At 39.8% G+C, this 27,604-nt stretch overlaps 1 protein-coding gene across 6 annotated transcripts in view; it reads right to left on the bottom strand.

Annotated features, from left to right (window-relative positions):
- Positions 1-27,129, bottom strand: part of PER2 (period circadian regulator 2) — a 50,944-nt gene extending 23,815 nt beyond the window's left edge. The window contains exons 1-9 of one of the 6 annotated variants that reach the window (XM_064516947.1): positions 26,980-27,129; positions 18,089-18,149; positions 17,111-17,164; positions 15,394-15,646; positions 8,045-8,516; positions 7,414-7,482; positions 4,028-4,182; positions 3,396-3,517; positions 1,592-1,793 (exon numbers count right to left, since the gene is read on the bottom strand). In XM_064516947.1, the coding sequence (XP_064373017.1) occupies positions 1,592-1,793; positions 3,396-3,517; positions 4,028-4,182; positions 7,414-7,482; positions 8,045-8,418 (922 nt within the window). In that variant the 5' untranslated portion in view covers positions 8,419-8,516; positions 15,394-15,646; positions 17,111-17,164; positions 18,089-18,149; positions 26,980-27,129. The other 5 variants (XM_064516943.1, XM_064516946.1, XM_064516945.1 and 2 more) reach the window with 5 other exon arrangements.
- Between the last annotated feature and the right edge of the window lie 475 nt (positions 27,130-27,604).

Genomic DNA, 27,604 nt, shown 5'->3' with positions numbered 1-27,604 from the left:
TTCCCCATCAGAACAAAAAAAGTGACAAAAATTGAATTCTTCAAAATCTTTTAAGATCCCCAAAGTCTTTTTTTAAATACACTTCAGAGAAAGAATTCCTCTACACTTTAGCACAAAAATCTACATGTATTTGCTAAACAATATACTTTATATGCAACTAAACTTGAATACCACAGGGATACTGAAGCTAGCGTGAAAATCACAGCTGCTTGCTTATTAAGCCTTCTGCCAAAAACGTACCTAAACAGTTCTCTAGTTTGAGCTGTTTACTCGTTAGATTTTCTCCTGTAATTTATAGTGTTGACCTAAAATATTGGATTATCCAGGACCCACGACTCTGCCTTTTTCCTAGAAAGGCACTAGGACAGCTAGATCAAATCCACTTACCAACCCAAACAACAGGAATTTTTCATGAAGGCTTTCCCCCATCTTTTAAACTCATTTCCTTCCTTCTCAAGAGTAACTGCACACTGATTTTCAAGGCAAGCTCCAGTCTTTCACAGTTCCAAAAGGCCTGAGTGTGTAATACTTTTAGATATTATAATCCATTTTAGCCAATACACAGGATGGGGTATAAAGTTCCACTAACTACATTTTTGAAATTCAAAGTTATACATAAATATAACAAAACTACAGAAAAATATTTGTTTCAGAAAAACTGTGTAATTGAATAGCACCCACAAAAAATGACTAATTAGGACCACGTGGTCTGAATTCAGTGTTGACCCTGCTTTGAATTAGAGGTTAGACTAGAGACTTGTCCCTCCTGACCTCTATAATTCTAAGGCTGTTTAATATTAGAAATACTTGGTATATATTTATTGTTAACAGTTTTTCAAATTAAATAAGGCCCACGCTCTGGCTTAATTTTACAGACTTTGTATACAAGGAATGAGAATTTCAAACATTTAGAGCAGACCTTGTATTTCAAGTGTTTGCTTAAAAATAGTTGGCAGATATTTTTTCAGTTCCTAAAAGCTGTAACTGCACTAGCAAAACAATCTTTCCTTAAACAAATATGAAGTGCCCAAAGAGGTCTGCTGATCTTTCACCATTAGCATGCTTAACACCATTTTACTAAGGCTAAGAGAACAATGATACAGTTACACTTGTTTCATACATTGTGATGTTAGCTGAAGTACATCTTTCTACACTGCAATCAAGTGTCCCGTATTCAAATTATAACCATTTAAAAAGAAGAACGCAGAATATTATCCTTCTTATATTCCAAGGAAAGAAGTTTTAAAGGAAATCTATGGCCACTTGATTACAAGGAAAGAAAAGGCGAAAACAAACCCACTATTAAGTATGAATACCTACTTTGTTTCCATTCATCAGTTAGATGAAAGGGGCCCATGAACCAATGAACAATGTCACACAGAAGATTTCTAGCCTTGCTAATTCATAAAAGAATGCTATACATCTGGAATTGTTCAGAGATGTTCTAATCACACAGGTGTATTATACCCCCGAGAAGTGGCAGGGAAGCATGGCAGGACATTTAAAAAAAATAAAACCCCCCATACAGTTTAAATATTTACATCTGCATGACCAAAAGGTCAGAGAAGTGTCTGATATTGAAACCACTCACCAGCTCTATTGCAAATATTCCATGACGGTAATCTGTATGGGGTAGTGGAAGTATAGAACACACTGACATCCTGAGGTGCCAAGAACTCCACAAACTTGGCATTTTTAAAATAACCCCTCTTACAGCGGAGAATAGAAGCAGCTTGATCAGAGATGTACAAGATCTTCCCAGTAATCAACGAAACAGCTACAGCAAACATATCCTAAAAACAAAAAGCTCAAATTATTTAGACGATTTAAGACATTCTTAATCTAGTGTGTATTGTTTAGGGAAGAAGATAGATATAGAAGTATTCAGGAGTTCAAAATAAAAATTGAGGAAATAAATTAGAACGTTTAAAGACAGAATTCTGTTCAGGAAGCAAGAAAATAAAATTAATCTGTTTGTGAAGAAGATACAGATAGTACAGGTTATTAGGTTACACTGCCTTAAATATAATTTCTAAAAATTTTATGATGCAGAAATTATAAATTAAGAGCTGCTGTCTTTAAAACTGCTTAGTACATTTTCCTCTCAAGATGAGATTTGTCTTACAGGCATATTTCGCATTTATAGAATTCAGCTGTTTTGTGAAGGGTTGTTTATATTACTTGTTCATGCATAGCTAAACCAAGGTGCTCTAAACTACCTTGTATAATAATCAGTAGACAGGTGGAAAAAAGAGCCCGCCACAACCATACACACATTCCACTTGTATCATTTTCATGTTGTCCTTCTTCTTGACACAAGAGACTTACATGCGTCATAACCTTTAGTGCTCTATCCAGCATCACTGTACACAAACTTAAGAACTGTCATCAGAACATTGGCTGCATAAACTCAAGTGTTTTAGATCAGTGGAACAACACATATTGGGCTAAGTGTGTCTTAGTTGTACAGTAGACTTCCTATTTATTTTACCTTGTAGGCAACCTTTACTATTGATAGGTGCAACAAAAAAAATACCTACGCTAAACTATGGAACTCCTCCCCCCACCCTACCCCCATTATTTTACTCCTTTCAGAACCTCATACATTCAGCCAGAGGCTTCAGGAAAAAAATATATATATATAGTGGAAGATAGTCTAGTAAGTTTAGATATAACAATTTTTGGAAGACTCCATACATCCATAAAAAAACTGGGAGTGAGAAACATCAGCCTGACTATCATTCTACTGCTAGAGTTACATTGATCATCATAGCTGTTCTCATCTAGAAGAAAAGACACTACCACTGGACCATACAATGATCCTATATGAGCTGTAAGGACTAGACAAATACCACAGAATAGGATACCAACCCGTAACGGTACAAATGTTTTGATCATTTTTCAGTTACATCAACACAACAAACTGGTGAAATTTCAAGTGAAACATCAAAATAATATCTAGTGATAAGGATAAGCTGAGATGATTCATAATGTGCCTTGACTAAGCTTTGGAAAGAGTTACTCTCCAAATGTAGAAGGTATTCTAGAACGAAAGAAAATGCGTCTCAGAGCATTATATCACAGGAATGTTGACATACATCACACCATTGCCTTTAAGCACCAGGTGCAATTCAGAGAACCAAGGAGCTTAGGCTACTAATTTCCCACCAAACTGCCAGGGAAAAATCCAGTAAAAGGAGGGTAAATTCAGCTGCTACTGTCAAAGTTTGTGAAGGCTCAGAGTTTCTACCACACACCCCCTGGAAGGCAAGACCAGCTTCTTCAGCTTATTGTGCTAGCCACCAGCTCTTACATTGTAAAAAGAAGTCATACCTGAGAATTCCAGTTCCAGAGAACATTTTACATATACAAACTGACTTGGTCAGCATACTCACCGCATTTTTCATGATGTATTCTGAGGTTATATTCTCAACTTCTTCCACTGTGTAAGATGACACATTGAGTCCAGAAGGCTGGGTTTCATTAATCATCAACAATTGATAATACTCCTCATTGGCTATATGAGAACATTAAACAAGTTACTTACAATCAGAATTAAAACTCTCATCCACAAACATCCAGCTTGGAAGCAGTAAAATGGATTTTTTTTTGGCACAAGCACAGGATAGACTGTTGGGAAATCTAGATACTACTCTAAATTAGTTTTTCCTCAGTATAGTTTCCTCATCAGTAGCCCATATAAATATACCATCCTTCCAGAGTGTTGTGCATCATAATATATTTTGGTCTGTATGACACTTCACAGAATTCAATTTTAATTTTTTTGCAAATGAATTTTCTAACTAAACAAACACATCAGTAAAAGACCAAGCACCTAGAAAGCTTCTCCAGTTCCCAAAGGAGCCCAAGTTAGAGTCAACAAAGTAGAACACCATTGAAATATTTCTTTAGAGAGGTTTTCAAACATAATAAACTTAGCTTTACACAAACAATCACATTCAAACTTATAAATAAAGTTTACTTTTATCAAGCTTGGCATTATCTAAGCAGCATCATACTTGATTACCTTTAACTTGTTTAATGCTTTTAAGGGCATATTTCAATGTTGTTAGGACACTAGATTTGCCTTTGATTCTCTTTTCAGAAGGAAGGTGAGCTTTCAGCTCCTGTAAGGTTTTCAGCAGTTCCTTTTGTGTTTTGGCTTTAGTGGACTGCTCACTACTGTAAGATTAAAGACAAAAAATAAAGTATCACTTGAATGCTTGAAATGACACCCCATCCTCATAGAAGCCCAAACATATTCTGATGTTTGTCACATAAATTTGTACAGCTAGCCACATTAACTTTTCCAGTATTAAATATCAACATTCACAACCTGAAATAATTTTAAATTTACCTAGAATCACTTAAATTGAAACATTTACCACCACCTGAAATCTTACTGTATGACATACTCTCTGTATATGCAATAGCATATATACCCAAGCACCAGAGAACTTGGGTATTTTTGTCTTTTGTTTGTTTGTTTGTTGTCTTATTTTGCCAGTTCCTCCCCCCCCCCCTTTGTTAGTGTTATATTCCTTAGTTTCTTTCAAATCCATATTCATACAAATGTTCATGGACTTCAAAGGAGAAAAGCAAAAGGTCCATTCAAGTCTTCACCTCCTGTTTAAGCAGGTTCTCATAAGAAAGATCCTTGAAAAGGGAATGGCAGTGGGAGAGCATCAAGATAACAAAACAAATGGAGTAATCCCTGAAATAATGTATCCCAGTTAAGCATGGCAATACATTACACAACATAAGGAAACTTGACTAAATATGGAGAGTGAAGAATCAGAGAAGAGGAATGGAGACAGAAATTGTGTTCACGTTTCTCAGGTACATGTTCAGAAGTGCTGTCTCAGGGCAGAAGGTCAAACTACAGAGGTAATCGCTGCCAGTGTCAGAAACTTCCTGCATTCCTTTGCAGTTCCTGTTATCTCATGCCATTACTAAAACATGCTGACAAAAACCAAAAAAAGAAGGCAAGAAGAAAAGCAAAGAGAGGGGGAAGACGATAAAGAAGGGTGGCAGGTGGATAGGCAACAGTTAAAAAAAGAAAAAAAAAAAGAAAAAGAAAAATCACCTTGTCTTTCTCATCAGAATAGATTTTAAAAGTTAAATCAGCCACAGCAATCTAGAGGATGCTAGAGCTTTTCTTTAACCTTCCTGAGGAACAATGTTTTCTTACCAAAAAGGAAGGTGTTCTGTCAACTCCTGATTGTCACAGCTGGGACTCTCTAAGAAGTTGTCCTAAGGACCACTGCAGAAACAATGGTCTTGGCAACTGCATTGTATTCAGTAAAGAGGCTTCAGCCTTGCAGGTAGTTTAAGAAGATTTCTGAACATTTTACTGAGAAATCAGAAAAGTTCTTCAAGTAGATCAGTTCTTCTGGGTAGATCAATTCACCTGACAGGTGTTGGATATATTTAGCCAAAAATGCTTAAAAAGCAATAACGCTGGCTTGTGTTACAGAATACACAATCAATATTCTTGTTTACCTCATCCCACACTATGCAAAATAATCATTCACTTAAGCATTAGTCATTCTGTACTGAGAAATAATGGCAAGGCATAAGAGGAAAAAAGTGTAGCACTCCCTTGGAAAGTGTTGTATTTACCCTCTGTATGAAAACCACATCTACAATCTGGCTTGACAGTTTGGACTAGCAGAATCAAACAGGGCCTTATTAATAGAAGAGCCCTCTATGCTGGCAAGAGGGAAGGAAGAGAAAGGGGAAACACTATGAAATATCTGAGCCTACTGCTGTTTCTGTAACCTCTGCGTATGCTTCAGGAAAGTGGTCAATCTTTGGCAAGAAAAGAAACTTTCCAAATTATCCTACAGTGGCAGCAAATACAGAAGATGAGCTTCCTTGGAAAACAAGTCATCCAAATGCATTTCAGAAGATTGGAATAGTCAGGCACAGTAGACAACCGCAGGGAAGGTTTACCTGCAGAGCATAAAATTGTAAATTCTATAAAAATAGGAGACTTCCATTTTGCTTTATATGAAGAGTGAACTGGAAAGGTATCTATAGATACTAAACTACATAGCTGGGTTGTGGTGACGTTGAAACCAACACCCAATAGCCTTTGAATCAAAGGTTAAACCTAGAGCTTATCAGCGTATTCTAGTCAGCTCTTCAAAGAGCATTGTCTAATGATCCTCAGTCTCCCATTCCCAGTAGATGATCAGATTCTGTTCTGTAGCTCTCTAGCACTATGCCTGACAGCTGAGGAAAATGCTATACCACCTGAATTCATATTTATTTCTGAGTAGAGAGCTATTAACGAAGTTTAAAAAATAAAAAGAAAGAAAGTTGTCAAAGAAGTTGAAATAAGCTGCCCCTCAAAAATCTTGCTGTGAAGAAAATGGAATCACTGGGAAAAGAATGTTAAGAAACACCTTTGCTTCACTCTGTTTTTCATATTAAGCAAAGTGAACTCAATTTCACTTGAACATACTGCATGGAACAAGGTCTCACAGTGCCCACAAGGCAGACAGACACTAGGTTCATCAAGCACCAAATAGTGAAAAGGGGTCATTTTAATCTACCACTTCTCTAGGAACTGCATCAGGTGGAAACACTTTCAGGCAGGCATGCATAGATAGGGATATTAACATGAATATGCTAGAGCAAGACATCCTTAATCTGCTTAGGATCAGGTTTTTGCTTCCTGATCAGAAGCTGACTTAAAGTTCAGTAGGGCAGTCTAAAAGAGTCCAAATTTGAGCATTAAATGTCACCAGGTTTCTCAAGGCTATCAGGGTCAGAAGCAGAGTTCATATATAGGTACTCCTGCAGCTGATGTTGGTCTATCCTTATAAACTTGAGGCTTGAATCCTGGCAAATGGAACTCAGGAGAGGCAGATGCTATGGCTGCTGGACATCAGAACACGTCCAACTCACTCGGTGAATTTTGATGTTAAATCACTACTAGGTAGTCCCCAGGAAAGGGCTTCAGACCAAAATCTGAATAGCATAATATCTAAAGAAAAACTTAAAAAAAAGCCACTAGAGCTGAAGCAATACCCAAAGTGAACCACAAAAATAAAATTATGGAGTTACATTACAAAATCAAAACAAAGTAAGAAGATGTCAGAGGTTATTACACAACTCACACGGAAAAGTAACAAAAAGCTCTAAATCAATGAAGTGTGAAGAGGACCTACAAGATACATGGCATGTGCTACTGACTGGATAGGAAGTGAATGAAAAAGGGTACGATTCTTCCAGGTATAGTCAAAGAAACAAACAAACAAAAAAAAAAACCCCCCACACAAAAAAACCCTGAAACCCACTATTTAGTCTTCAGGATTTGTCAGTATATACATGTAAATTACTGAGAGAAATAAGTCAATAAGCAATCTCAAGCTGGTTATTAAAAATTAATACATATTAATTTACCTGCATCCACTGCTAGATTGATTGTGCTCAGAGTTTGCAATCATCAGACTAAATGCATTTGAGCTTGAACTAGAACAAGGAAAGACAGAGAATGGTATTAGTAAAACTAATGTACAACTTCTATTTCACTTTACATTTCCCCATTAATGCCTGGCTATTTGGGGGAAGGGAGAGAGGAAGACACTTTAAAAGCTTCTGTCTGGTATAACTAATGGAAACTGTAGCTGGAGGTGTTACACATTTGTCTTTAAGAAGGTTCTTACAGTAGCTTTGCTCTGTACACTAAGCTACTATTTAAAAGATGAAAGTAGTACAGTTGCACCCTGATACATAAGAATATACTGATAACTTTCGCTACTTAAAGTTCATTTACAAAAGTAAGTATAAAAGGCCATTCAAACAAGCAATAATGAGAAAACATTGAAATTAAGCTGGCCCTGTGAAGCATTAAAGGCCTGCTCTTTATGAAATAAAGTATATTACACAATTTACAGCATACGATACTATGAGTTAACTAGTAGAAGGAACAATAAGCTCCAATTTGAAGACACCCTTTATACTGTGGTTATTACTAATAAATTAGATTTGAATGAAAAAAACCTTCAGTGACAAAGCCAAAATTAGTGACTACCTTTTATGACAGTCTAAAGATTCCATGAGCATTGTCGAACCTTTCCCATTTTCATCAGATTCATGGCCATGAGAATCATGTCCACTGGAATAGTTTTCATTTGTGTCATTTCCGCTGAAGTCATTTCCACTGGATCCGCTGCTCATTTCAATATCTTCCTGAAGAACTTCAGGAGACTGTTCAGGCTTTGCCTGAATTTCTGAATCTCCAGCATTCATCTCGCTATGGTTGCTTGCAAGTCCAGAACACTCACTCATTTTCTGTTGCTCTTTTAATGAGAACGATGAAGAAATATTTTCACTGATATCAGGTTGCTGCTTAGGGTTTTGCTCTGCAGTGCTAGTATAGAACCTCCTGAACTTGATAAAGTCCATGGGACATTCATTAGAAACACTGCCAATATCAAGAAGTTAAGTCATATTCAGAATTTTCTGTCTGTATAAATTCTGTCTGGAAGCACAGACCCACAAACCTGAGGAGGAAGGGAAGGAAGCAAAAAATTTTATTGTTTGCTTTTACTGACAAACCAGAATTCTCATTAACAGATAAAATTAGTAAGTGATCACTGATAGCCACAGTTAATGTATTGAGCATTTCAACAGTGAAAAGTGTAAGCTGATTACAATCACTAGTCTAACAAGGTATTATCATGGAAAAAGTATTTATTTTTTGAGCAAAACTCACAGAAAAAGAAAAAGTGGAATAAATATGAAAAAACCTTCAAAGTTTACATATTCATTTGCTTTCTATTATCCTCAATTCTTGACAAGTTTACTGCCTGGAATTAGAAAACAACTGTCGAAAAACATTTTTCAAAGAAGCTATTCTATTAGCTTCTGGTTTTCCATTCAGGCATCAGAGGATTCCTTACTAGCTTTGTGTAAAGTCTTGTTTTCTTATTTTAAGGCCAATTCTTCTATTTTGACCAATTCTTTCTTTATTACAAAAACCACACATGAGCAGAGAGAGACTGTAGGGACATGGAAAGTAAGTATATACAACTACATTTTTATCAGCAACAAAAATGCTAAGGCACAATAAACCTGAGAATAAAAACATTTTTTCCCTACCCGACTTATGACTAATTCAGAAGAAAAGAAAAAAAAGATTCTGCAGTGTTTACAAAGGTAAACTTTAAATCAAGACAAAACTGCTTGTAAAGCAAACTCTAATATACCAGGCTCAAAATTAGAGTATATAAGGAAATAAATTAAGAACAGACTAATACCAAATAGCCAAAGGAGATCTGCTATATAGTAGTTCAACCTCACAAACAAAATAAAATATCCTAATCTGACTCATTTCCTCATTTAGTTCAAGACAACCGTACTGCAAAACTATGAACAACATTAATTCAACATCAGGAAAAAAGTGGAGTTTTCTGGGTTTGTTTTGTTTATTATTTAAAGAATCATGTTTGTGCCCTCCTTCTTCTTCAAGATATTCAAAATTACAATTGTTGTCTAATTCCTTTGACTGGAATAACATGGACAATCAAAAAAATCTGCAACTAAGTTTTGCTAATATTAACTGCAACAACTTGCTGTTTAACACAGAAACAATATTTTTAAAAGCCTATGAAGAGGCAGCTTTAACTTAACATTCATTTTAAATGTACTGTACTCTTACTCCCCTCCCCCCAGAACCACTGAAACTATTTTCTTACCCTCCTAACAGCTGTTTTTCCAGACATTTTACATTAATTTTTGAATTTTTCAGCAGAAAATACTGCTCATCTCTTCTTTTGGCCAAAGTAATATGCAAAATATCTGTTTTCAGTTGAAAGATGAAGTATAGTTTAGGGACATTTATTTAAACCATTGCTATTGGTGTATACATGTCCTTTATTATTTCCAAGTACCCCATTATAGGTAGTTTAAAACAAACAAACAAAAAGTGAATACTTTCAGGGAGAGTAAAAACATACCAACATTTCACTACTGCATTCACTTCAGGTCCACTAATCCATACTGAATAGACATCTTGTTGTGCTTTTGTATGGAATAGTAGGATACAAGCAGTAAGTTACACTTTAGTATCTCTAATAGTTTTTTCTGGACTAAGGAAGCCACTTTTGTCTTAAAAGTTACATAAACTGGAACATGTGATAAAAGAATATTTACTCTCAGATGAAATTCCAGTATCATTTTACACATACTCTGACAGCAAATGATTAAACCAGATAGGACAACTCATCCCTAGTGATTGATTCTTTCCAGTGGACAAAGCTCACACTTTCAGCTTGTGAATGGAGGTGCTGCTGCTCAGTGGTACCCACACCGCTATCCGCAGTTTCACAGCCCTGGCATAGCAAGGGCAGAAAGAACGATGCCAGACTAGCAACCACTAGTTTTCTCTGCCAGTAACTTGAAACATAATGGGGCTCAAAAGAAAAGTAAATGGGGAAGGTGGCATTAGGGAATACCTATATGAAGGGCACATGAGGAAAAACCTCCTGTTACTGAGTAGGTAAGAAGCATTTTATAAAATGTCAATCCATTCCAGCCCAGTAAATTCTCTTAGTATTATTTCAGCTACTGCATAAGTGAGAGCATCTATCTGGTTAAAAGACTGAAACCACTCTCAAGAAGCCACTTTTCATGCATCAGCTATATTATTATATCTCAGAGAGAGCTGAGGTTGTAAAGCTCTATAGATGACTCAGTAACTATAGGTACTCCAGCAACCTGCCCAGCTAGCAATGGGATGGCCTTTTACCTTCTCTGTGAAGGTTAAAGATGGAGATCATCTACAGTATTTTGTTCATTTCAAGTAAATGCTGTACCCACATCAGAATTACACAGATTAACCGCATCATGATTAAAATTAAGCTTTTGAAAGATGACTGCGAATGCATCACTTGAAAAGGAGGTCTGACCTAATTTCACATGGGAATTTAAGATGAAATCCAACATTCCTCTGGCACTACGTTCTCTTCTCAAGATAGGGGGTTCCTCCTTTTTTTTTTTTTTTTGACCAAGTGCTACTTGGAGAGAGCTTTCAATAGGTAGAAAAGAAAAATACACTGCCACAACCGAAATATCTGCCAGCAAGCTACATTACATGATTCCCTCAGAGATAGGGAAAAAGCTCTCAACAAACCTTTGGGCTGCTGTACTTAAATCTCTCAGGGAAAACATCTCTCTAGATAGATTCATAAGCATGAACTGCGAGAAGACAGACCCTTATCATAGCCCCAAATTCTCCAAAGATAAACAGTCCAATATTACAACAATGCTTATGTCAGAAAACTTGTGCAATTTATGAAAATGGTGATGATTATACCAAAGGTTTCCTAGTCTGAATTCAAACACTTTGTATATCAGCCTTCATGAGTGAGAAACCTCTTCCCTGGAACTCTGCAGAGGATATGATAATAAACGCTGCAGTACTTTCTCCCTCAAGAGTTGCCAGCAAGTAATTTTTCAGAATCAATTCTTCTGGGAAAATTATTTTCACCAAAGTCCTTTTTATAATCTTCGGAAGTTTAATAAGAGTCAATAAAACTGTGCCACAGCTAGCATGTAGAGTCTTATGGTTTGAAATCCTGAACTGTAAAAATCACTGATGAGCACTTTTTTCCACCTCCAAAGATCATCCCTTATCTCGTCTCTTCTTTCCTTGACATGTAGGCTAGCTTCTGCCAGATATTTGTACTAAATTTCAATAGTGCTTCCTTAGGTGGAAGAGAATTGTTGCCAGGATATATATGCAAGATGCAACTTTCGAGGAATTTTCTGTGCCTCCTTGAATAAGAGCTGATTGAGTGAGTGACATACTAGAAGCTTTTTTTTTTTTCCCCTCTCTTCAAGCAGCTTTCAGAAGTTTAAGTGAAGAGAATCGCCGACTGACAAAAGAAATGGGTACTGACCTAGAAATGATATCATATGAGTTTTCTCCCTCTTGACATTTGGCGAAAACTTTTGTCAGGAAACACTTGCACTGCGTTACTGCTGTCTCTAATTAGCTACATAGCAGAGCTTCTGCATGTTTGCCCACGACAAGTCTCTACTCAATTCCTGTGTAACTACATTACAGGGACTACAATTTGGAGCCTGAGGAGAATAGTACCAGAGATAAAATGTATACACCAGTGATGGAGAAGAGGCAAGTTTAACCTTCTTTTTAAAGGCATCTTTTATTAGAGCTGCCTCAACTTGTAGACATGGAATGGTATCCTTAGCCAAGATTTATGTCACTGAAAGTCAGTCTTTGGCAAAAGTCCTTCTGTTTAAAAAATCTGAAAAGCCTCAGTGCCACCAGCACATCCCAGATCAAGGAATACAGGAAGAATAAGGGGCAAGGAACAAGAAAAAATTTATGATAGACTTCCAAGAGCTTTTGGGGAACGCCCTGATGAATTCACTGACAGTGCTGAAATCCCTTAAACAAGACAGACATTAGTTATGTCCACAGTTAGTTGGAGACAGAATGTGTGAGAGACGCAGTATTTAAATCCAGCCATCTTTGATTAAAACATCCTGAAGCACCAGTAGAAAATAAAATAAAATAAAATAAATAAAAGCCCCACTGAAGAACAAGCATAAGGGCATAGGGAGAGGTGTGGAGTTCAAGGTGGAAGAAGAAAGGAAGAGAAGTTTCTCCAAAACAAAATCTTACATAATTTTATATTAAAAAAAGAACAATACAAAAAAAAAAAAAAAAAAAAAAACCCACACACACTATCCCAAGTATCAGCAATGATAATATATGCCATAAGTTTGGAAAGATTCTCCAAGAAGAGATCAGAAGCAATTACCCTACGCTGTGCTCTGTGCCTGTAATTTTAAATAAGAACAGACTGATGCATCTGGCTAGAATTTACTCTCAGACAGAAGAATACCTTAAGTGAAACATCTGCATGCATAGGCAAGCACCATGCTAATACTTCAGTAATACAGAGGATCAGTCATCCCAAACAGATTAATTAATATTGTAACTAATCTCAGTCAAAATGCCATAATAAATTGCACATATCCATTCCATCTATATGCTAGAATAAATTCCAAATAAATAACCAAACAAGAATGAAAAAGCAAGAGCTAGCACACTTTCCCAGTTTGAGGTCCTCTCCTGTTACTGCAGTTTGAGGACGTTAACTGCATCCCAAACTAAGTTCAGTAGGGAAGTACGGCTTGACACTAGGAAACAGAGGAAGAGTTTTTTGGTTTGATCTTGAGATAAGGAAGTTAAACAGTTTTGTTTACTTTCTGCTACATCTTTCTAGGCTGTAAAGTGTGTTTCTGTTTTGATTCTTTGAATAAGTACCTGTTTTTAATCTGAAATTGGCACAAGTTAAGCTCAATTTGAAGGTAATTGGTTCACAAAAGCAGTCTACTCTTCCTGGCAGGGCAAACCTCTCAAAGTCACTGTCGGTCTAGAACTCTCAATACCCTGAAACAGTGTACGAAAAAGGCAATACACTTCCACTGAGCACTAACACAGGCATTAATACTGCCAGGTTAGACACACACAAAGCATCTTCTGGCTACACATTAGCTAGAGAAGCTTCTTATCCTCCAGCAAGACAATGGAAAGAGCTTAAAGTTTAACAGTCCCAGAAGACAAATGCACAACCCTTGAGAAAATAATGGCTCTATGCTTTTGAGAAATCCTCCTAAGAATTTGGGCTAGACTGTAAAACACCAAGGAGGGAAGTTCCTTTTGAAAATATGGCACTTAAACTCAAAAGTCTGGTCTCAGCACAAGCCTGCTTGGTTATACGCAAAGAACAGATTTTTCCAGATTTCCTTTCATGAAACAAACTTCATGTCTAGCACTGGTATTTAAAGGATGAAAACCAAAAACTCAGAGCCAAGATGAACCAACTTAAGAACTGAGTAAGAAGAGAAGATTTCAAGACTCTGAAGGTTTCTTTGATTCCAATTTTGCAACCAAGATGAACTTAATATTTAAAAATGGAGCAAGAGGTATACCACAGTTTATGACTATTTCAAACATCTGAACATTAGGGGACTGTAACTGCTAGCACCAATAGGAGACTTCTTATGGTCAGGATTTTAGTTTACTGGAGGTTTTATTGGCAAGGTGACTTTTCACATGCCTTCTGGAAGGCCGCTTTGCAAATGGTAAAATTTTCTCATTTGTATGACAAGTAACTAGCAGGGATTTAGTCATATCATGCAATTTTAGAGAAAATTGAAAATTAACATGTACAATGAATGCATTCTGCCTGTGCAATTAGACAATAATTAAATGCTTGGCAGCAACACAGTAGGAAGAAGAGTGTTGAAAAAACAAACATTAATAATTGAGAAATGACTTGTCCACCTGTATGACTTCACCAGTAATAGCTCTGAGAGCTCCACTTTTTTGTAGCAATAGATAGAACAATTAACAGAATATCTTCACTAGGCCACTTTCTAGGAAGACAAAAAAAACCCAAAACAAAACAAATCCAAAGCTAGTTTCAGACTTAACCATAGGAAAAATAAGAAAAGATGTATACGAAAAATTTCCAGCAAGCCTTTTTGAAGAAACAAAGGCTTTTTTTGAACAGATTCCTCTTATGCAGAATTCCCCATCACACTACAGGCCATCAAAAGAGTTTTGTGTATATGCCAGAATTTTTTTTATTATTCTTGATAATTTTATTGACAATCTAGAACATCACAAGTATTCTACAGAAACTGGATTTCACAGATTAATTTCACATTTTGTTGGTAAGGATTCACAGTTCAAGAAAACCCTGAATACAGGACTATTCTAAATTATTGTATACTTCTGGAGGAAAGAAAAAAGAGGTGGAAAGAGACAGCTGACCTTTAAAAAAAACCCACACATTCTCAAAGTTCAGCTCTTTTTTTTCTGCCTAAATTTGACACCATCCTTTCACACACACACACACACACACACACACCCAAAAATATAAATAAAGGTCAATAGTATCTTTATGCAGAGGATCATAATTTGCTGATGCTTACAGTTGCCATTCACTTTAGAATGGTGGAACTGACCCAGAGATAGCCTTTGTCAAGAGCCATCTAAGTGCCAGACCCTAAATTTCTAGCAGCTCCTATGCAGGGAGGAGTCAGCACAAGCACCAGGCCAGGCCCTCGCATACATAGGAAGGACACTTCTGCGCACAGTGAAGAAACTCAAACTTGAATTTAAGGATAAGTATGTTTTTAGGCTAAAAGCCTCTAATCTTCAAATAACGTAATTCCGACAGTTCATATCCAACAAATAGTTCTGAATGAGTGTGTATATGACTGAAATTATAGTTCTGAGATAAACCAAACATACAACAGTATATTTTCTGCATAAACTCTACAGAAAAAGAGTGCATTTTTCTAACATGAATCATAACAATGATCTACATTCCTTACCTGTTTTTTCTAAGAAAGGTTGGTAAAAGTGTATATCAAGTTCCCTCCCAGCTAGCATCAAAAGCATGAAGTGCCTAGGTCCAGAGTCTCCCACATGCATTTTATTCTTGTCTCATCCTCTTCTACTGGAAATCTTTGACCATTACAGAGTCCGGACACCTCTAAAACTATAAAATATAAAAGAAATACCTGGGCCCCCCAACAGTGTCCTCTTCAAACAGATACCAGAGAGATGCTCACAGTTATGCCATCCCTATGCAGATAAATATTGGTTAAACACAGAACTGTCATCCAACAGAGGAATCACAGATACAACTTTGCATTTTAAACACTTTTGGTCTAGAGTAACGTCTTGTAAAGCTTTAAAATAACAGAACCTTCTACACTAGGTATGTTGGAACATGTCACTACACAACGGAGCTGCAAAATAAAAATCAGAAGTTTGAAAAGGCAAACTTCTTTGTGTGGCAAATGATTACATCACTTTTTAACTACTGCGTTTGAATATGCACAAGGAATGTTTCGAATAAAAATTTTGGAAGAGCATTCAAATCCCAAGCTAACCATTTTGGAAGACAGCCCATGTTAACATGCCTTAATTTAAAAGGCTATGCCTCTACCAGCTGTCAAAAGTACATTTGTGTTGGCCAGACTTAAGGAAGAATTTATTCACAGCATTCCATTCTGCACCACACCGCAAAACCAGTGAGAGTTTTATGAGTCTCAGATTATGATACAAATCTGGGGACAGGTTAGTTCCTTATACGTTTTGCCTTCATCGTAAGTTGATAAGACAGGATTTAAATGATAAGCTCTGTGTCTATTCTAACACAAGAAGTGTTAGAAACAGCTTTATGCAGAGGTACTTGCAAATTTTATATTTTTTAGCACATAAACTGAAAATGTGGAATGACTTTCAGCACTAGTTGAAAGTCATTTAAAGACAGCCTTTCCGATTCCCTCATGCCAACTCATCTCCCTGAAAGTTAATGGAAGTTAAGTTTTAACTTCATTAATCAAGAAGATCTACAAGAAATTAGCCACAAGGATTTGTCTGACTACTTATGAAGTGACATCACACCCATTTAGTTTAATGACCCCATCACAAAATTTTCATAGGTAATAAGCCATTAAAAAAGCTTTACAAAAAAAAACCAAAGTATAGGTCTGAAGAGGACATTCACAGTAGTTTCATGTACGACGTGAATTGGGTATAATATTGGCTTCATCTACTTAATGCATTTAGAAAGAAATTAAGAGAAAACAGTCCTTACTGCTTCCTAAAATTCTCACAATAAGCCTTTTCATAGTCTAACTAAAAGCTAAGACAAATCTACATCAAGAAGCATTTATCTGAAACTAAATAAAAGTCATTTAAACCAGTCATTTTATCAGTTAAAGTTAAATGTAATCTTCTGGTTCTATTATTTATCAGAGAAAATATGCAGGTGACTGAATTAGCCCAAATCCTAAAGAACAAAGAGAGTTATCTTTCCCTCAAGAAATTCTCCTTATGGATCCTTAGATGAAGTCAAAAGAATATCCATGCATGGCGCCTCAATAGGGCTTTTCTACAAAAAGTAGTTCAATTCCATCAGTATAGAAAGAATATTGAACTTGTGACATTTCTTTTGATACTGAGGTATAGCTATTTTAAACATAGAAGTAAGACTTCAAATACTAGAAAAGAACAAACAACCTGCTTTAGGGAACACACCTGTATTACAGGATCACAGCCAAGTTCAATGTCTGGAGAGAACTGAAGTCTCACCTGCAGCATTAAAAAAGAATCAACATTGTCAGCTTTAAGAACCTAAACAGGTCAAGCCTTGTAGCTGTAGGAAAACAAATTTTTAGTCATTTAGACAATTCACTCTAGTACTAATCCTCAAAATACTCAGTTACAGTTTCACCTTCCTTTGAGTGTTACAGCACTAACCAGAACTGCTAACTCTTCCTCTCCTGCCTTTGGCCCATTACCGTCCCATCACCAGATCACATATAATAAAACCACTTGGGTAAATTTTCTTTGTATCACAGAATTTATTTTTTTCTACATTTTCTTTGCATCCACCACACATCCCACTTGAGTCACAAGCTTTTTTGTCATCAGCTTCTCACACACAGAATGTAAACATCTGTAAATCAGTAGCTCTGAAGCCATGTGCTCAGCTTCTTGAATAGATATTAAAATATTCGTTTGTTAGAAACTAGAATGTACAACTGACCAAAAATACACTTAGAAGCTATGATGTGCTTTCTAAATCTAAGCTTAGAAGCATGACATTTTACTTTTTTCTCCTGAGCACACTAGCATCTTTTCTTTTGGGACCCCAGAATTTTCCTGTTCATTAAAATTCCTTAAAATATCTGCAGAGCAATAAAAAGACTGAAAATTATTAATAGACTACAGTGCAGCAAACAGTGCTGATGTAGCACCTGAAATTGGATGTTACATTAAATCATTTCAATTTCCTAAAAATGAGAAGCAAGACCATTTCCATGTGCGTAATGATTTGTGCAACAGCTCTTCTTAAACTCCTGAATATCTTTATATTTTCCAGCACTCTGACAAGACTACAGCTCAAGAGAAGCATCTAAAGCAGCAACAACAACAGAAAGTCAGTTCAGACTAACTGAGAAAGAACTGGTATTATAATGGCTTTCTTGGGGAAAGCGTATGTAGGACACTTACCTTAATGAGCACACTAATTATGATCCGTCCAAATCAGGCAGAAAGCGTCATCAGCATGTTCCTGCAAAAAGCAAATCCATATAGTTCTATAAGCAAGATTTTAAAAAATCATTTATGAAAAACAGATTCTCTTTCGGAGTCTACTTACTAGTGAAATGCAAGGTGAACCATACAAGATAGGTATTCCAAGCATGAAGAACAATTATACATATCTATTATACAGAAGAACAGTTATACATATATAAATATATATGCATAACTACATATACATATCTTCATATATATACATGAAGACTATAATTCAAAGTGGAATATGAGAATTTATTTTATTCCTAACAACATTTACTATTATTGTAACCTAACTGCTAAATTGTTTCCTTCAAAATGCACAGAATAACTATTTACTGAATTCTGTTCCCTTTTGTAAATACAAGACACCCCACAAATTTCCATCTTTGTCTGTGATCTTAATTTACTATTAGAACACTGTTTAGACAATACAGATGTCAATACAATGTATTTAAGAATCACTCATGTACTCGCTTGAGAGCATCCAAGCTGAAGAATGAGTAAAACCTAGTATAAAATTTAGGATCACATATCTGATTTAAAAGATGTGTTTCTTTTCCTACAGATCATCAACTGATGGCCTTAAAACACTACCATTGAAATACAACTACAAATTAGCCTTAGCAGATGAAAACCTCCCCAGAGAGCTAATTCAACTGAGTGAAAGCATGCACATCATCAAGACCAGTTCCATGTTCGAAGACATGAGTAGGTGTTCTTAAAGCAAAAGCTGTTCTCAGCTTATTAAAAATTATGCTTCTTTTACTCATACCTATAAAAGAACTGGAGAACAAAGTTTCTTTAGCCACATCCCAAAGAACCAAACTGGACAAACTCCCTCACTTCCCAACAGATGGTTCCTAAATGGACCTAAGTTTATCTCACCAATCATTTGTATTCCTGAAGCACCCAAACCATCAGGAGAAGTTTGACTTTTACAGCATCCTAATCACCACTATTATTTCATTTCCTCCTCAGAGCTCCCCCACTTGGGGCTTTTTTGATCGTTTGTTTTTAAAGCTGCCTATTTTTCTTGTGGAGTAGCTAATACCAAAGAGTTAACCTAAGGTAACAGGACAAAGTCACCTCAGTTTTACCACAAACAGCATGGTAATAGCACACTGTTGAACTTAGCAAGTTCACCTCATGAAGAGCCAAAGAATCTCATGTAGATTGTGTTTATTGACCTAGAAAACTCCTAATCCATCATCTGTCTTCACATGACTATAAGAAGCCAGTCACAAAAATAACCCCCAAAGGTAGTCAGAGCGACCACTTGGTCATCTAGCAGCACTTGCTCTCTTCTGCCAGACCACAAGCAAAGCTTATTTTATCCTTTCAGTCTTGGTTCTGTTATCACCACAAATGGTGCTCCTATCTTAACAGGAGATCTGGACTCATCATCCCCCACTAGCAAAAAGAAGTCATCTTTCTCAAATGTATACCTTCACCTTGAACAATAGGCTGTGACACAGAGCTAAGTTTAATTGCCAACAGATTTAGCATTTTCTGCAGAGAACACAGGAATATACCCTTGACATCACAAGTTGTTACAGGTTGTGCCCAGACATCTCATGAAAAAGCTAAAAGCATTCTCCACACCTGCCCCATGCTAGTTTCTAGACATCCTTCAAACTTGTAACTCTACAATAAGTTCTGTATACTTACTAAAGATGAACTAAAATGCTTTGTATTAAATGTGATTAGAAAAGATATGTGACTTCTTTTTTAAGGAAAACTCTTTTCCTTTCCTGAGCAGAACTAAATATGACTGGAGATTACTAAACAGGAGAACAGTAGTCAAAACTCTAAATTTGCATACATCAACTCTTGTCCTTTTTGAGCAAAAAATCCTACGTGATATATTAGAGAACATGCTGTCACAGGCAGGAAAAATTATCTCCCCCATCACGCAGTCACATACCTCACCTTTATTTCAGGTGAAACTAGATCTTCTAAAGTATCTATAATACCACATTTCAACTTTAATATTTGTTAACATCACCATTAAGCAGTATATTTGAATGCCTACCACTCTCCTCCTTATTAAAAAAAAAAAAAAGGCAGAATTTCACCAAATGGCATTACATTTACAAAAGTTTCAGTCTAATGCTACTCTTTAACCAGATCTGAAACACAACATTTAAAGATTTCAGTCAAAATGAAAGTCCCGTTCTGGAAGACTCTATACCAAATAAACTGCCTGATTATTACTAACATGCCTCCCCCCACCCTGCATTGCTAATACAACCCACAGAGTGTGCAAGCTAACAAATATGATATACTTATCCTATGAGCTGGATTTATTATTACTGACAAATGAGAGCTCAAGTCACACAGAAATCCACAGCAGAGACAGTAACTATTACACCCAGAAGAAAGGGAACTTAAGTCAAAGAAGTGCTTCGTATACTGAAGAACTTTGTACAATTATGAAACTAAATAGGAGAAACTAAGAAGACAGATACATCAAAGTACATACATGAAATATAAGATCAAGCACAAAAATCATACTAAGATACAAAAGCTGCAAGGAATAATGAGAATAGGAGGTAAGAACAACAAAAGAGAGAGGTACTGGACATCCTAACCACTTCATCTTGTGCCCCTAAGCCTCAGTTATGCCAAATACAGATGTTACTTAACAGTGGAGTACCTCTATGCAGTTTTAGAAGCACATGATGTTCAAAAGACAGGACAGCTTTAGCTCGACTTTTCATAAGCTACAGTTTGAAACACCTATACAAGGAAACTTCTAGCCACTATATCCATAAGGAAATAAATAAATAAAATCAAGTGTTAAGAATTACCACACTACACTCAACAACAGCCAGAAGCCAAACCTCAACGTTTTTCCCAGTCATTTTGGCATACAAACCAATTCTCTTCCCCACTACCCTATCTTTTCAAGATGAACATTGTTACTGCTTGCATAGAACTTCTACAGCTTGCTCACGTACTCTGCATGATAACCTTCAACTCTTGCCTACAAAAGTGCATTCTGTGTGCATTTCAGTCTCCTCCTAATTTAAACAGCATGCTTAGTCTCTATCTCTTCAGCACTTCCAAAAAAGTTTACTCTCTTGGGAGAGAGTGAAGGAAAGGGAAAAATTGCACTCTATGATTATTTATCTTGAGGGAGGTAAATTTAGCCTCACTTCTTACTACGCCAGTATGCTAGGCAGCAGTGTTTGAACAGCAGATGAAGTCACATGCACAAAACTTTCCTTGGCCTTTTAATAGCTTTCACTCTCACATACACACCACCACTCATAACCTCACTTGCATATGCGGGTAAGTGGGGAGAACATGCTCTTCAGAGCCACTGGCCATGCGACTTGCATGAAACTTGGTACATTGCTGCTGTTTCTCAGGAACTCTCTCCCTCTCTCAAGGAGGAAAGAGCACCAAGTGAGAAGACTTTGTACTAGACTGGTACAAGTCTAGTGCAGGCATTCAGACACAAAGACCATATCTACACTTAAAGGATGACCTTGGAAGTAGCAAACAGAAGCACAGAAGCCTGATCTGCCTGTGTTCCAGCACTGAAGGCAGGCAGTCTGCAAGCAGGCTGCCCAAGCGTGCCTGGTGATCTACAAAGCCACTTACTAGAGTACCAGATCACTACGCTCAGGCATGAGGATTCCCATGTGTTTGGGCACTTTCCTACTACATATGGTTGCTGGTTCACTGTCAGCAGGAACGAAACATGCTACAGAAAGCAGCCTCACAGTCTCTGCACAGCCTTTGCAGTCATACCCAGACCATCTGATCCTCCATTTTGGTCTTCTCTGCCATACTGTGTTTCACACAAGTTGCCTAGGGCCACAAGAAATCCCAACAAGAGATTATAAAATCATTAGCCTCTAAAGTGTGCCTTTAACAGCCATCTTCTCCAGTACCCATTAAACACGCTTCACAGAAGGAAGCATTTCACTTATAGCTAAAAAAATTGCATACCAAAATGTGAAGTCATTCTTTACTTACCAACAACTGACATGCAAAAGATTTGCTTTACTATCAAAACCACATACAGCAATAATATCCTGCCCCCCATCACAGCAGTAGGTAAGTTTGAGACAACTGTTGTGAGGCAGCAAAGGGGTCAGGCGCCTCTAAATACTGGACAGAACATCATCATCTGCACTGCTTTCAAGTCCACCATTTATTTTTGCATTCAACCTCATCCATACCCAGAAAGTCAAAGCCCTTTAAATTAATAAAGCTAACAGAATAACACAGATATTAATTAACTCATTTGCTCCTCAGTGCTTAAGGAGAGAGAAGTTAATGTAATAAATATTGAAGCAGTTTAAAACTTGCAGAATAGAGATATAACTGGATGTGGGAAATATGACTCCAGCAACAAGAAAAGCCAGTTGGAAGTCTCTGTTGCCCATCATCTTCACAAAGGAATTCTAGGGCATGCAATTGCAACCCTGGACACAAAAATCCATTTTCAGAAACACCTGATTACTTAGCAATTATGATGTGGTAACATTACGAGTATAATAAAACGTCTACAGCACATTCATGCCAAGTATTACACAACATCTTGGTAAGAACATGATGTTCCCTTTTAACAGAGGCCAACTATAGCAACCCTCTATAAAACACTACCGTCGATCTAGACTAGTGATAATTTACTCGTTCTGCTGGCTAGTGATAATGTACCTGCTTTTCTACAACACCACACCACCTATACCTTGTCCCACAAAAACTTGCTTCTGTGCCCACAAGAGGTAAAGCACCTTCTGTACTTTAAGAGGTAAAATAAAAAAAGCTTTTCTGCAGTAAAACATCTTTTAACAGTGTGAAGGTGTGAATGTGTTAAAGAAATAAGGGTGTGGCAAGAACCCAGGAAAAAAAAAACTGGTTTCTTTATCAGTCTGCAGTCTGGGACTAAACTAAACACTTCCTGGTTATAATAGAGTCCAAGATAGAAAAAAAAAAAAATTCAGAACTCTGTTTCCAAGCAGTTTCCCCATTTCACTGTATTCGCATACCTTGGCTCAACTCCATCAAAATCTCAATTTACTCAAAAAAGTGTGATTCTTCCCAGAGGAAATTTATTACTATAAAAATCTATTGTCCAGGGATAGGATCAAATAAGTTTAATGTAACAACCTCAGCTTACCCAATATTTTAGTCTCAGTGACTGAAAAGGCATGCTGAAAATAAAGGTATCATGCTAAGAGTTACTGTAACACGTTCTGTCTTCATGCCTCTCTGTGGGAACACAAAGGGGATAAGAGTAAGCTCTAAAAATAAAGTAGATCATTTAGACTTCTTATACTGGATTTAACACATGAACAGTATCTGTGAAAGTCTATAACAAGTGCTAGCAACTGACAAATAAACAAACAAACAAGACAGGAAAATCATGTAGTCTTTGGATCATAAGTGAAACCTGAAAACCTACCAAATCTGAAGAAAGTACAGAAAAGCCAAAATCCTGCTTTTCACACCTCTAGCTCTTGTATCTATGGATTAGGTCCAACTAAACTACACTTTACTTCTCCACAATGCAGGACAGGCCATATTCTCTTAAGACATTTAGCCTTGGAAGTGATCACGCAAAAATAGAATTTAAAGTTCAATGCAGAAATGAATTGAAAAAACAAAACAGAAAGAAAAAACTCTCTGGTTTAAACACACATTAAGTGACCACATGATTGAATATCACACATACAGTCAAAGGAGCAAATGTCAAGTTAAGAGTCAAAGCAATGCATCAGATTAATGACCCATCTAGCCCAGTATTCTGTTTTAGGCAATGAGGAAAGGAGATGCAATTTAGGGAAAAGGAGCCTGACCAGTTGCTACACTCTATCCCCCTAGCAGCCACAGTTGTTGCACTAGAGATGTCAGGGGGTACATCCCTGCCTACTCCTTTTAGTGCCCATTTATCATAGTCCACATCATTTGCCTCCATATGCTCCTGTGACAACAGGTTCACCAACTGCAGTGCAAGTTAGTACTTCCTTTTGTCCATCTCATGCAGTTCTCCTAGTTTCACTGAGTGCCCTTACTTGTAATACTGCTGAACTGGGCGAATAACAGTTTTTGCACTCAGCTTATAAACTGCCTTTGTGACTTTTGTAAATCTCAGTCACATATGCCCTCAGCCTTCTCCTCTCTAAGTACCTTTTTAATTTCTTCTCACATGGCAACTGCTTCACCGGTCAATCATTTTAGTTGCCCTTCTCCAACCTCACTGTGAAGTTAAATTCATCTGATGCACAACGTTGAACACTTATGTCAACTCAACCAACTAAAGCGTTCTCCCTTCTACCTTGAACACCTGCACGGAACAGCCAACAAGCACCCCACAACACCACGATTTTTTCTTTCACTGTGGGCCAAAGGCTCCATCTTTTGCATTATGTCTTTCTAGTTAGATGAGCTGCCTGCCTCAGGTCAGCAACAGTCAAAAACAAGACCCCCACACCTCAGGACAGCGCCATAACCACCAGGCTAACAGCAAAGCCTGGATGAACAGAGGGCACTGCCCAGTTCTCCAGTAAAGCTTCCCCGCTATGCAGAAATAGCGCCAGTTTCTGCAAGAATGGGCAAAAAGATCACAAGAGCAAGCAAACACACAAACAGAAGCAAGGTGGAAGTTGATGTCACAGAGTACTAACACGGGCCCTCTCCCTGACCAGAATCAAATGCCAGGCCCTACTCTTGGGGTGCTCTATTCAAGAGCCATTGGATAGAGCACAGCTCTAAGCCCATGGGCATGTACAGACACTGAGGCATCCCAGAAGATATGAAAAGTTTAAGATCAAGCTCACTGCCCCAAAACCACCTAATGTAAAATAGTATCCATTTCTGGACTAGGGCGAGAAGATCAAATCCTTAGCTACCATCAGTTTGACACGCTTCAGTTTTATCAGCACCACTACATAATCAAAAACTAACCACTTGCATTTAAGTAGATATGCCTCACTGCCACCTTCGCAGTTTGTTTTGAATTTTACTTTGACAACAAGCAAAAGCCAGCTCCAAAAGACATCTGTAGTTTTGAGAAATGTTAGCTAACTTATGTCATCCATAAACAATCTCTGTGCTTAGAACAATACTGGCAACCTGAAACAGTTTCTCATTGTACTAAAGCAGTTTCTGGTACTGCTCTTGACTTGACCAGACAACTTTATTGCCAGTCATTACAAGTTTTCCACCTTTATTTCCCAATTATTTGTAAATATTTTTAAACAGTAGATATTCAGCAAGTCAGATGTACAAGACTGCAAACCTCAGAGTCTCACATTTGGAAAAGAAAAAGAAGGGCATCTCATAGTCTAAAAAAAAATATTAGTAATACATTTCTTCAAGTTATTGTGTATCACGTGAATACAATTTCAAAGGCCTTCAGCTTCCAAGTACCAAAGACCTCATAATGACCTGTTTGGGGGCTTTTTAAGCTTTTGTGGAAGACAGAATAATGCTGTATCCTATCCTAACCTATCCCAAGAAGTCAGTGGAGAAGTGTCAGCTTGACAGTTACCATACTGCTCATCTATTTGCATGAAACTGTACTTACATAAACTGTTTTGTAATCAGGCATGTACTAGCATGCAACTAATGTCAACAGTAGCAAAACCACACAGTCTCAAGGAACAAAGTCTGCTTGGGGGCATTGTAGGGAACATTTAAAAAAAAGGAAAACGCAGTACCTGTTGCCCACTCATACGTTTCCATAGCACACTCCGTTCCTGCTACTTGCTACCCTATTGCTCCTCACGTGAAGGGGGGGGGGGGAAGGAAGCCACCCAGGCAGCTGCCCGCAGCGCTGCCCCGTCGGGGAAGGCGACGGAGCGCCGAGCCGCGGTTCATGTTCACCGGACCGGGACACTTGTGCCCTCCAAAGGTGCCACCGCGCCTCTCCGCGCTCCCTCGCACCCCCGCTCCGACCTGCCGCACGGGGGCGGCCACAGCCCGCGCCCCGCACGCGCGGCCGCCAGGGACGCCAGAGCCAGCCAGGCGGGGCCGGAACCGCGCGGAGCCCCCGCCACCGGGCGCCGCGCCCCCGCCGGCCCGGGGGGGCGGGACACCGCCTCCGGGCGCCCCCGCACCAGGAGAAGGGATGGGGGGCACGGCCGCCCCCCGGCGCCCCCCACACCCGGCCCGAGGGGATGGATGGGGCAGGGGGGCCACGGCCGCCCCCTCCCCGCCGCCCCGCGCGCGCCCCCGCCGGGAGGGGCAGATCCGCACCTACCGGGCCGCGCCGCCCGCCCCGGCCCCTCCGGGAGCCCCCGGCCCGGCTGGGCCCGGCCCGTCTCCCCGGGCAACCGGAGAACCCCGGCGCGCGGCGACTTACGTAACGTCAGCCGGCGGGCGGGGGAGGGGAGCGGAGCGGAGCGGAGGCGCGGCGAGCCCCCGGCCCCCCGCCGCCGCCCCCTCCCCGCGGTCCCCCGCCGCCGCGGGGCGCGCGCCGGCCCCCCGGTGCCGGGCGGGGCGCGGGGCGCGGCGGGGGACCCACACTTACCGAGCACGACGCGTCCAGCCGGCGCGGCGCAGCCCGGCTCCCACTTCATACAGGCAGAAACGTGACTGAGGCCGGAGAGCCCGCCCCGCCCGGCCGCCTATTGGCCGCCGGCGCGTGACGGCACCCAGGGAAGGGGGCGGGGGCGGCGCGCCCGCCTCCCCCATTGGCCGCGCCGGACGCCGCTCACTTTACATAAGCCTCACGTGTGACACCATGTTTCCACCGGCAGCCCCGATCGCCTCCGAGTCTGGCCCAGCCAGCCCGCCCCTCCCCCCGCACCGCCCCTCCCCCCGCCCCGATGCGGCCCCGCCAGGCGGCGTAGCACACTCACCGCCGCCGCGCGCCTCCCGCCGCGCCGCGCCGCGCTGCCCGCGCCCGCGCGCTGCCCAACGGCTGCCGGACCGCGCAGCTGGCGCCCGCCGAGCAGGGCAGAGGTTACATCACGCCCGGGGGACGAGGCCCCGCCCCGCGCCCCCTCCCCCCCGCTCCTCGGAGCCTCCCGTGACGTCAGCGCGCGGCCGCGCGCCGCCGAGGGACCGTTGGCCGCTGGCCGCGCGCTGGGCCCGGTCCCCAACGGCCGCGCTGGGCCCCGGCGGGGCGGGGCGGGGCGGGGCGGGACGCGCGGCGTTGCCGGGCAGCGCCGTACACAGTCCCCAAACAGCGGCCCGCTCCCCGAGCGGCGCGGGGGCGCTGCTGCCCCGCCGCCACGGGGCCCTCCGCCGCCGGGGCCTGGCAGCGCCCCGACAGCCAGCGAGAAGGTTCCGGAGAGCCGCGCGGTCGGGGGGGAGGTGAGGCCGCTGCCCGCGGCGCGCGGGCGGCGGCGGGAGGCTTCAAAGCCGTTCCCCGGCGGGAGGCCGCCGCCGGGCCGCGCGGTTCACTTACATAAGCGAGGAGCGCCGGAGTCCGGTTTCCTGGCCCTGTCACCGGCGCTCGGCACACGCCCTGGGGTTTCGAAA

Source organism: Dromaius novaehollandiae, chromosome 9 (assembly GCF_036370855.1).
Source record: "Dromaius novaehollandiae isolate bDroNov1 chromosome 9, bDroNov1.hap1, whole genome shotgun sequence".
In the NCBI taxonomy this organism is placed as follows: domain Eukaryota; kingdom Metazoa; phylum Chordata; class Aves; order Casuariiformes; family Dromaiidae; genus Dromaius; species Dromaius novaehollandiae.
The sequence above is the reverse complement of the archived record's forward strand: the minus strand, read 5'-3'. Positions and strand labels throughout refer to the sequence as shown.